The 12,338-nt window shown below is 41.4% G+C and overlaps 1 protein-coding gene across 1 annotated transcript in view; it reads right to left on the reverse strand.

The window, feature by feature from the left end:
• Positions 1–9,969, reverse strand: part of Drc1 (dynein regulatory complex subunit 1) — a 48,353-nt gene extending 38,384 nt beyond the window's left edge. The window contains exon 1 of the mRNA XM_047522846.1: positions 9,777–9,969. Within this exon, the coding sequence (XP_047378802.1) occupies positions 9,777–9,931 (155 nt within the window). The 5' untranslated portion in view covers positions 9,932–9,969. The remainder of the gene's footprint in view (positions 1–9,776) is intronic.
• Between the last annotated feature and the right edge of the window lie 2,369 nt (positions 9,970–12,338).

The following is a 12,338-nucleotide window of genomic DNA, read 5'->3' on the forward strand; positions in this document are numbered from 1 at the left end:
CAAAGAGAATCCATCCTTGAATGAAACCAAAGTTAGGGAGAAAAAAAAGATTTTTTTTACTTTCTAAAATTTAAAAACTGTATCCTTAAGGGATAAATTTATAAAAGATATTTGACCAAATTTTACCATCTATAAAATAGAAAGGCCCTGAGTGCAATCCTCAACATCATCAAAAAAAAAAAGGAGGACAAGGAGGAGGAAGAAAAAAAAGAAGAAGAAGAAGAAAGGAAGGGAGGGAGGGAGGGAGGGAGGGAGGGAGAGGAGGGAGGAAGAAAGGAAAAGAGAAGAAAGGGAGAAAATACATTGAATTTAGGGCTGGTGTTGTCAATCAATGGTAAATCTCCTATGTGGCATGCACAAGCCCTGTGTTTAATCCCCAGCACAGAAAGAAAGAAAGAAAGAAAGAAAGAAAGAAAGAAAGAAAGAAAGAAAAAAAGAAAAGAAAGAAAGAAAGAAAGAAAGATTCTTCAAACCAATACAAAAAAGACAAAATACCAAAAAGAAAAATTAGCAGAAATACGAACAGGTGAAATACAAATGGTAAACAGACATTTGAAAATGTCAGTTTCAGGGCTGGGGATATAGCTCAGTTGGTAGAGTGCTTGCCTTGCAAGCATGAGGCTCTGGGTTCAATCCCCAGCACCAAAAAAAAGAAAATGTCATTTTCACATATAATCAGAGAAACTGAAGCCCTTTGAGGAATCACTACTTTCTATCAGACTAGAAAAGATTTTAAAGACTGATGATATCAGGTATGGATCAAGACTGTGGTCGCCCAAGGTTAATGGACCCAGGTCCATCTGTTCACCACTCAAAGTCAATACTTGGGAGGTGAAAGTTGACTGGAAGGAAGTCAGGCTAGCACCATGATCCTCCTCAAGAAAAGAAGACCATCTTAAGGAACTCAGGTATGTGAAAGGGTTCTTATAAGGAGGGAAGGAGGTGAGGGGGTAGGCAGGAAGACTATAGGTCAGGTGGGGTCTTCATCATTCCAGGTGTGTGTCTCCTGTGTCTCCTCTTCTCCTTGCACCACCGCCCCACCCCACCACCAGTCCCTTCTGGCCAGAACATGGAAATGGATCTTGACCTTCTGGGGATAGTTCCTGTATTTTTTCAGACAAACTTATTACTTTTCTGCAAGTATAAATATCACAGCTAAATTTACATGCCTTGGGTTAGTTGGTGTACAGAATTTAAAAATAAGAAAAGGTGTTATGCAGTCTGATGTTATTTGAAGTTCAACAGATGTTCTGGGTTCTAGAAATCTACAGAAAAATCATTCAGTGAACATCTTAATCATTTAGGTTCTGCTTTTCTTTGGAATTTAGAACGCTGGGCAAAGGGGGGGGGAGTCAAAGGACAACTTGCAAAGGCGCAGCCAGCGTTACACAATTATTTACACACCATTTAAACAGGGACCAACCTGTCTAAAAGGCAATTTGGCAAGATTTATCAAAAATGTAAATGTGTCTCCCCTCTGACCCAAAAACGCCACCTTAAGAATTTTCTCAGAAATCTTGCACAAGTACATGAAGAAATATGCACAAGAATTATTACTGATTCTACCAGTAAGAACATGGAAACATGAGAGCTCCTTGTACTGTCTCAGGAAAAATGAAACCATCATTTTATGACTCCAATATTCATTGTGAAACAAGCCTGCCCCTTTATCTCATTGACCTTTTCTAACACTGACTTCCATTTCCACCCACATGATTCAAAGTCCAGCGCAGCCTACACAGCGTTACACCATTTTTCAGCTACAGAGTTACCAGCCCCCACTCCCAATCTAACTGAAACCCTTTTTCCCTGTTATCTCAGTCACTTTCCCCATCCTATTGAACCTTCTCTTTGTTTTCTTAGAACACTATTTGTTCCATCCTGATAATGCCTTTAGATATTGCCAGACTAACAGTGTCCTCATCCCCACCCAAAATGCACTTGTCTTTCTACTTTGGCCCAATTAATTAATTACCAACTCTACCTAAATAATGCCTTTTAGCTACTTCCTGGAGCAAAGAGCAGTGCTTCAGAAAGAAAAAGAACTATACAGTCCAGATCAGCTACAAATTCTTATCTAGTTTTAACATAAATCCCATTGCTGCCTTTCAGTTATCCTTTTTAACTGCTTAGCATTGTGCTACCCAACACAGTGGCCATCAGTCACAGGTGACTACGAGGCACTTTAAGTAAGGCTGGCCATAGTATAAAACACACACTAGATGGATTTGAAGACTTTGAATTTAAGAAATGCAATATATCTTACTAATGTGATTTATAATGATTACATGCTGAAATTATAATATTTTTATGTACTAGGTAAAATAAAACAAAATTGGCAAATTTAATTTCACCTGCTCATATTGCATTTCCACTGTTCAGCACTGACATACTCTATACCCCAAAGAAGCTGTCCCAGACTTTTCTCTCAGATTTGGGTTCCCTCCTGAGGACTTATTCCTCTTTGGGGAAGCTGTTTCCTCACCACAGCCACATGTGTGGGAACTGCCATCTTGAAAATTTCACTTCCTGATCTAAGTTCCTTCTCAAAATTCTGAAAATTGGATTTTGATTATTTGCCTGGGTTTAGCGTTCTAGGTGGGAAATCAGTCTCCTTCCGTGTTTGTGGTAGTTGTTTTTGCCCAGTGTAGCTGTTTGAGAAACCTGAAGTAATTCTGTCTCTTACTCTTTTCTTTGTGACCGATTTTTTTGTTTGTTTTTTGTTTTGTTTCCCCCACTCTGGAAGTCTGTAGAGCCTTCTCTTTGTTCTCAGGGTTCTGAACTTTCCAATGGTGCCTTGGGATAGGTCTGTCTTCTTTTCAGTTATGTTTGTGTGATTTTTTGGATATTTTTGTTTTTTGGTTCTGGGAAACTGAACCCAGAGCCTCATGCACACTAAGCCCACCCAGGGCCTCATGCACACCAAGCTACATCCCCAGCTCCAAGGGCAGGTCTGCAGGTTTCATACCTTGTGCTGGACATTTTCACACGGGCAGACCCTTCTGTCAGGAAAGTCTGATTTACAGGTCCGAAAATGTCTTGAGTTCTTTCAGAGAGAATATCCTTCCCTCTGTTTACTCTTCTTTCCTGCTGGTCCTAAATAATAGATACTAGATCGCCTGGACCAGTCCTCTACTTTTAAAAAATTATTTTTCTTTACTAGTTTTTATCTTTTTCTTTCTTTGTGCTCTATCCCCTAGGCAATTTCACCACCTTTATTTCCCAACTTCTATTTTTCACTTTTTAATTTCCAAGAAGTGTTCTCTGAACACTCCTTTTTAATAGCAACCTAATATTGTTTCATGGTAGCCATATAATCTCCTTTTCTTTCTTTCTTTTTTTTTTAAATATTTTTAGTTGTACAGGGACACAATACTTTTATTTTTTTAATTTTTTTTAGTTGTAGATGGACACAATACCTTTATTTTATTTATTTATGTGGTGCTGAGGATTGAACCCAGTGCTCCATGCATACCAGGCAAGTACTCTACCACCAAGCCACAACCCCAGCCCAATACCTTTAATTTTTATTTATTTCTTTTTATGTGGTGCTGAGGATCAAACCCAGTGCCTCATTACACGAGTCAAGCACTCTACCACTGAGCTACAACCACAGCCCATATAATCTCCTTTTTCTATGGGAATTTTAATGATAGTCTTTTTGTGGTACTATTTTTTTCTCCCTAAATAGTCTTAACTTCTTCTCAGGGGCTTTTATTTGTTTGTTTGTTTTGTTTTGTTTTTGCAGTGCTGGGGATCGAACCCGGGGCCCTGTACTTGCAAGGCAAGCACTTTACCAACTGAGCTATCTCCCCAGCCCTGTTTTTCATTTTTATATTTACCTTTTATGTTAAAGATTTTCTTCAGTTATCTTGGTTACCTCCCGATAGTAAGACTCACAATAAAAAAATTAATTAAAACACTGTAAATGGGACTGGGGTTGTAGCTCAGTGGTGGAACACTTGCCTAGCATGGGTGAGGCCCTGAGTTCAATTCCTGACACTTCACACACACACACACACACACACACACTAAAAATAAATAATGTTTTATATGGAAAAATAAAAAAAGAATAAGCTACAAAGGCAAAAGAATGCTTACATGGTACTTTTCAAGTAAAGGTGTTTTCACTTACATGATGTAATTTTAACTTAAGTTCCATTAGCCTAGCTGAATGTATTTGTTGCTATTATTTCCCAAAATGTTCTCCATTTTCTTGCATATATTGGGATATACCAAATACCTAAAGCTACAATTGTAATAGTAACTTTCATTTATCACTTATGCTTTCCAGCTTCCAAAATTTTGTTACTCTTGAGTCTTCTGTCCTTTACTTTGTGGGTTTATATCTTTTTTACTTAATTCCTTTAAGCATCATTTCAATGGAGCATTTGGGGTGGTAATAGTACTGGGGATTAAATTCAAGGTGCTCTACCGCTGAGCTATATCCCCATTGAGACAGGATCTTGCTAAGCTGCAGATGCTGGCCCCTGCCTCAATCTCACAAGTCACTGGAATTACAGCTCAATGGAGCTTTGATCTCTATTTGCTATGGATGTATACATTCCATCTACCATCTTTACACTGAAATGACATCTCCCAGGAATTTGAAGCTTCAACTGAGCCCCACAGATTAGGAGTTTCAAGGGCTTTATAGCACATTATTCCTGTTCTCTATCTTCATATGACATTTGATTATTTTAACAGTTTTCTTCTTGAAACTACACCTCAGAGACCTAACAAAGTCCACACAGCTAGAGCAGGGGTCATCACAGGCAATCAAGGATATGATATGGATAATTTTGAAACAATACAACCGACTAAATTTTGGTCTGCCTTCTCTTATCACCATGCATTAGCAATTCAAAACAGTGCCAGTAACAAAATACTCCTTTCTGAAAAATCTTCTGTTACTCTAAGTTTGAAACAATTGCTGTAGATACTGTTGGGTTTTAATTATAATGTGTAGGCCACACTGTAGCACATTTTAATTTCTTAACCTGTAATTAACAAGGACCTTAATTCAGAGGATTACAGCACATGCACTCCAGCAAGACAAGGCTTCTCTCAATCCCTGGAGGGGAAGGGGCTTTCCCCACGTCCAGGCCTTTCAGTCTTCTGTGCCAGACCTGAAGTGGTGAAGTACCAAAATCACTTAATTGTTTATCTTGTCTTTATGTTCTATGGGATTAAAAAAAAAAAGTCCTAACTGTGCTTCTGATAGCAAATAATGTCAATTCTAGACCTAAAATATATCTAGGAAATTCATTGCATTTCTCTTATTACTAAAGATGGTGAACATTTTTTCACATGTTTGTCGATTGCTTGTAGATCTTCTTCTGTGAAGCATCTGTTCATATCCTTAGCCCATTTGTTGATTGGGTTATTTGTATTCTTTGTGTAGAGTTTTTTGAGTTCTTTTATATGTTCTGGAAATTAGTGCTCTATCTGAAGTATGAGTGGCAAAGATATTCTCCCACTCTGTAGGCTCTCTCTTCGCATTGCTGATAGTTTCCTTTGCTGAGAGAAAGCTATTTAGTTTGAATCTATCCCAGTTATTGATTCTTGCTTTTATTTCTTGTGCTATGGGAGTCCTGTTAAGGAAGTCTGATCCTAAGTCAACAAGTTGAAGATTTGGTACAGGGGCACTTGACCACTGAGCTATATCCCCAGCCCTATTTTGCATTTTATTTAGAGACAGGGTCTCACTGAGTTGCTTAGCACTCTTTTTGGAGGCTGGCTTTGAACTCACGATCCTCCTGACTCAGCCTCCCAAGCCACTGTGATTAAAGGTATGCGCCACCACGCCTGGCCTCTCCATTTCTTTTTGTTTTGTTTTTAACATTTAATTTGGGAGAATGAGAATAATGTATAATCTTCCATCCTCCAGCTTTAAGAATCCTCAATGCGTGGTCAATTTATTTCCTCTATCCTTCCTCCCATGTGGGGGAATGTGGAGAAGAGTTAGAATATGTTAAAACTGAGGATTTTGTTGAGGAATATGTTAAAACTGCCGTCTCACTGTAAGAACTTCGACATGCATCTCAAAAGTTATGGCCTTCTCCCCCATAACCGCACACCATTATCACAGCCAACAATTTCCTTATAGAGCACAATGCCCAGTCCAACTCTTTACATAGTTCTTTCTCATTCTTCAAGCCACCTTCTCTAGCTACTTGCCTTTAGGTCCCACATCTATTAGTCCCCATCCTTGCTCTTTCATGTTTTCTTTAGGACCCTGTCAAACTTTGTCAGTATAATGCTGCTTTCTTGTTTCATCATGCTTTATTTTCCCTGTCTCCCTCATTAGAATATAAGTTTCCCATCATTACCCTATGTAAATGTATGATTATGCAAATGGTATGCTGTTACTCCATGTACAAACAGAAACAACATGTATCCCATTTGTTTACAATAAAAATAAATTTTAAAAAATTTTTTAAAAAGAATATAAGTTTCCTGAGGGGAAATATTATATTTGTCTTGTTCATCACTGAATCCTGAACCCAACTGCCAAGGTTACCCTGGCAACCAAGGACTTGGCCCGGAAAGAGTATGGAGATGGTTAAATATGGCATCATTTGGGGCAAAACAGAAAGGCAGACAAGAGGAGTACAGCTCACATGCGTTAACAGAGAAAGCAACAATGCATAAACAGGCTAAAAGTAAGAAGTCATGATCTCTTGCCCAATTCCTGAACCTATGCCAGTTTTCAGACCCAGAACCTAACTAAAGAGGAAGGACCTGAAACACAAAGGTAAATATATACTCTAATGATATGCCCTGTCCTTTCCCAATGGGGCCTCTGGTCATCTATTCAAGGGACTGCTAATGAGGAAGGAGGATACCCAGACATATATGGGACTATTAGAACAAACTCTGTGTTATTAATGACACCTAAAGACCCCACTAGAGTGAGGACACACTGGACCCAATGTCCTGCTTATAGAAGATCTCCTAGGTCTGTGGACTCAGCCAGGGGTCATTTCTCTGGTCACCAAAAGTATAATGAGATTCTGTACTTGGAAGTTTGAGAACATTCACATTAGGTCCTTGGCCTATCACAGTGGGGAAGGCCAAGTGGATGCCTATGGAACTGCATCTAAGTAAATAAAACATTGCAGCCCAGGGGAGATGGTGGGGATGCAGGAGTGGGGGTCCCTATCAAATCTCCATTTAATTCACAGGTCCAGCACCTGCACAAACGAGATGGGTTCTAGGAAATGACTATCATTTTGTAATCTCAACCAAGTAGCAATCAAGCTGCCATTCAAGTGTGGTATCTGTGCTAGATCAGCCTCAGGTCCAGGTCCTGGTTGTGTTGAGTGTTTTCTACCTCAATCAGAAAAAAGGATCAGGATATTCACATATACATGGAACAAAAAATAATAAACACAGGGCAAAGGTAATTCTCTTGATCTTTGTCATGATATATTCAGAATAGTTCAAGCACATCTGGGTCTCCCAATGAACATCACAATGATCCACTGTCTCAGGTCAGCAAACTATCACCTGTGGGACAAATCAGGCTTGTGTGAGTTCAAGGGATTTTGTGAACTTTGTCCTTTCTGCTCAGGTTTGCTACAATCCTAAAACTGCTCTAAAAATAAAGTTTATTAATTTTTAAATCAAAAGACTATTTTGTAATATGTGAACATTATATGGAGTTCAAATTTTAATGTCTATAAATAACATTTTGTTGAAATACAGCCATGCCTGAGTTAAGCAGCTGGAACAGAGACCATATGACCTCAAAAGGCTAAAATACTGACTATCTGGCCCTTTACAGAAAAAGTGTGCCAGATGGCACCTTAGTGACCAAGAGATGGCAATACACTGCAGCTCTGGTAAGAAGGCAGGTGACAAGCCCTATGAAGATTCAGAGACCTGAATCAACATTAAAGTTTTTAGGGATCCAGAGGTCAGTGGCATGCTGGGATATCCCACCAAATTAAAAAAAAATTACTGCATCTTGCATTCTCTACTACAAAGAAGTAAACTCAATTCCGGTGCAACTGCCCGCAGTGCCTAAACAACAGGGTCCCAATAAAGCACTGAAAGGATTATTTCTAGCTTTGACTTCACGACACTGTGTTGAATGTTTTCATACCCTATACCCAGAAATACTCTTCAGGTTGACACAAAAAGCTACAAGCTTTGAGTGGTGCCTGGAACAGGAAAAGACTTTGCAGCAGGTCCAGACCACAGTGCAAGCAGCCAGACCACCTGGACCAGAGGATCCAGCAGACCCTATATTTGGACGTATCAGTGGTAGAAAAAAATGCCATAAAGAATGTATGGCAAGATCCAAGTGGCACAGTCCCCAGAATTGTATAGCAAGGCCATGCCATCTGTAGCAAAGAATTATATACATATTAAAAACAGTTCTTTGGCAAGCTCCTGAGCTCTGGTAAAGAGTGAACAATTGAACAAGGGATGCCAAGTGAGCAAGCATCCATACTATAAATCATGAGCTCAGGAACAGGTCCCACACAACATGAAGTCTGGAAGACCTGGTAGCAATCTATCATAAGATGGAAATAGATCTGCAATAAAGCCTGAGTAGGACTAAAGGACACAAGATGGCTCCATGCACAGGTCTTCCAGACCCCGACATCATCCACCATGTTTGGACAAGTGCCCCTCCATATGCTCAGGAGGACTTGAGAATGATCAATTGAAGAAAGAGGAAATAACCTGAGTTTAGTTTAAAAATCTTTTCGTTTGGTTTGTGGGTTCAGGTTGAAAACAGCAGTGGCATTACAGCCCCACTGCAGGATGGCCTTGGAATTCAGCAGTGAAAAGTCTTCCTAAGGGGCAGAGCTTTAAGAGCTGCGACTGCTCATGGACTTTGTAGGGAAAAAAGTCTCAGCCAGCACTGCTATCCCGTGGCTTGAGCAGGGTTTAATCCTCAGGTGTGGATTTTCACGCAATAAATAATTAGACCAGGTGGTTCCATTCATATGCAAACGAGGAGCAGAAATGGGCACATGACTGCTGTCAGACCACATACCCTACCATTCCACAAATCTGCCAGCCTGCCCATGCTGGGATGGCATCAGCTTAGAGACAAGGCACACTCCAGAATGGAGTACCATCCTCCAAATGCAGTGACTGCACTGAGTCAGAGACTTCCATAAGCCTATATCCTCACTGGATAAAATACATGGGTCTGTAACCAAGGTATAGAAGTGGAGTGACCCCAATTATCATCCTTAATGACTCAGTAGGGACTTTGAGCTTCCTGTCTTCACAACTCTGATGACTAGCAAGTCAGAAGTCCTGGTTCCCAAAGGAGTGTACTCTTGCCAAGGTGTAAAGCAAGGATCCAACTGAACTACAGGCTTTGACCGCCACCTTGAACTCCTTGTGTCCAAGGACCAGCAGATAAGCCACCATCTCCGCAGGGCAACTGACCCCAGCAAAGGTGATAGCAGCAGTGATAGGCGAGGTCTACTAAATAAATACTTGTGGGCGGAAAGCTGGGCGGGAAGGAAGACCCCGAATGCTCGGTGCAACTGCCCACAGCGCCTAAACAGCAGGGTCCCAATAAAGCGCGGAAAGGATTATTTCTAGCTTTGACTTTACAACAATCTGTTGAATGTTTTAATACCCCATACTCGCTTGAACCTTCTGGAAGAACTGTTTTCTAATTCATTAAGGAACAAGGCACTCTGAGCACACTCCCTCACCGTGGGGCTCCCACCCTCGCTCCTGCAGGGCTCCCCGTCCCGCGCACCAGCACCGGCGGCAAGACCCGCGAAGACCCAGCTCACCGCCTCCGGGCTTCAAGGCGCGCAGCGATGCGGAGGCGCCGGGCCTGGATCCGCTCCTGCGGGTCATCGGAATATACCGAGGGCTCGAGATTTGGGGTGGATAAGCGTTCTTCCTCAGTCTGCTCCAAGACCCCCATGGACCCTGACGGATTCATGGCTGGAGCCGTCCCCCTGGCAGCTCCACCTGGACCGCCTCCCGGTTGCTAGGAACAAGCCGTTGCCAGGGAAAGGCAGTCACCTGACCTGCAGTGGGCGTGGTTGCGCGCGCAGCTCCTCAGGCTGATCTTTCTGTTTTTGGCTTTATGCCTCAGTCCTGAAGTTAGAATGGCAGTAAAACCCAGTTCCAGACAATCTGGCGGAGATTGTGGGGTCTCATCATGAAACTGGAAGACTAAAGAGCTGGATTAAGTTGTGGTTCATCACTTCCTGACTCATTCATTCATCAAATGAGTATTCCTAAAAATCATATTCAACAAATATAATTGCACTCCTACTATGTGCGAGAGCTAAGGACACTAGGTTCACTCGGAGCCTACTGCCTCTGAAGTATGAACTGAAGAAGATTGCCTCCAGTTATCATCCATTCATTTTTGAACTCCTGTTGATGCATTGGTCCCTAGAATGTGAAACCACCCTGCTATCAATAATTTTTCTTTTTTCTTTCTCTCTTTTTTTTTTTTTTTTTTTTCCAGTGCTGGGGATTGAACCCAGGGCCTTGTACTTTCGAGGTAACCACTCTACCAACTGAGCTATAGCCCCAGTCCTATCAATAAATTTATATCCAGCAAGGGGTTGTCTTCTGTAGCTGTTTTCAGTAGGGATAGGCTAAAACAATCTCACCATCAAGACCTACAATCATAGATTTATAGAAAAAGGAAAGGGGGAATAGAGAAATGGAAAAGGGGTAGGGTAGGAATACCAAAGCACTATTAAAATCTCGCAGAAGCTGGGCATGCAGGTGGTGCATACCATAAACCCAGCAACTTGAGAGGCTGGCTGAGGCAGGAGGATCCCAAGTTCAAGGTCAGCCTCAGAAACTTAGCGAGATCCTGTCTCAAAAAATAAAAAGCACTGGGGATGTAGCTTAGTGGTAAAGCCCTCCTGGGTTCAATCCCTAGTAACAAAAAAATAAATAATTAAAAAGCATCATTTCCAGAAAAATCCTTATTTCCTAGGCATTTTAATATCTTGATGTCAACAAAAAATATTCTCATTAAGAACTAAAACCCTTAATATAAAATCAAACTGAATACCATTTGATAGGATCTTGTCCCATCAATCTGTGGAAAACTAATGAAAGGACAGTGCCATAAGGACAAAATGGAGGTACTAATCCTGGCCCTGCCCTGCCACCTTGGACAAGTCACAACTTCTTGCAGTCTATTTTATGCTTCAGTTGTATTTACTGTCTTTCTACTGAGTTCAGTCAGGCCAAGAAGCCCTTTGTGAATAAGACCTGCCACAAGGCAAATAGAGTGTTTTTAAAATTAATTTTTCCAAGTCTGCAAGTGGTAGAGAACATGGAACAGCCTGAAGAGTCCAACTATTGCCTCGCTATTTGAACCATACCTGGCCAGGTATTGGTGGCAGTGGTGAGGAGTATTGCTGCTAGGTTTCAGACCCTCTGCCAAATCTGTCCTTTGTACCTCAAGTGTTAAACCTTCCTGGGAGTCATGGAATACAGATAATGCAGATATGTGTACTCAGTACCATCAGAGCAAGGATCATCTCTGACCACACACTGCCAGTTTCTGGTTCATGTTTCCACCATTCCTAACAAGAAAAGCAAGTTCATGTGTGCACTTGTCTGCAGCTAGGAGCAGGACACCATGGGAAAGTCAATGGCAATCAGGGATTACACACGAAGGAGGTGAGAGAACAAAGGTATCATCGGAGACCATGAAGAGCACCCAGTGGCACCAAAGATCACCCATATACCACCCCAGACATCTTCTGCAGTAAGGAATCTATTTTTTCTATTCGACTACAGGCAGTTTTGGGGTCTCACCCCGTTTCTTCTCTGAGTACAACTTGTGGAAGGGAGAAAGAGAGGGGTGCTGAGGGTGTAGCTCATGGTAGAGCATTGCCTAGCATGTGCAAGGCCCTGGATTCCATCCCCAGCACCCACCAAAAGGTTTTTGCTGGCAAGAGATTCCCAAAATGTGTGCTGGATACCCTGGTCTGCGCTCACACCATCACAATAAAAGCCACAGCTAGTCTTCTTTCCTGGCCAGCTGGGAGAATTTCTTTGCTCTTGTGGAGAGTCTCAATTATGTAATGGAGATTGTTAATAGCTGTGGAAAACAGATTCGGTTTTTTTACCACTAAAAGGGCACCTTTCAGGAGGACATTCAGCTACTACCTATTAACTGTTTGATTAGCACGTGCTCTGACTAGGCATTTCTACTTAACAGAATCATCCTTAGGAGATAATGGGTCTAGGTTATACAGCTCCTTGGAGTTGTAAATGTCTTTTATTCAATACTTTATACGCATCACCTAACACAGTACCTGGTACATGGTAAGTGCTCAACACATATTTGCTGAGTGAAAGAAATGCTC

Source organism: Sciurus carolinensis, chromosome 13 (genome assembly GCF_902686445.1).
Source record: "Sciurus carolinensis chromosome 13, mSciCar1.2, whole genome shotgun sequence".
NCBI lineage: Eukaryota > Metazoa > Chordata > Mammalia > Rodentia > Sciuridae > Sciurus > Sciurus carolinensis.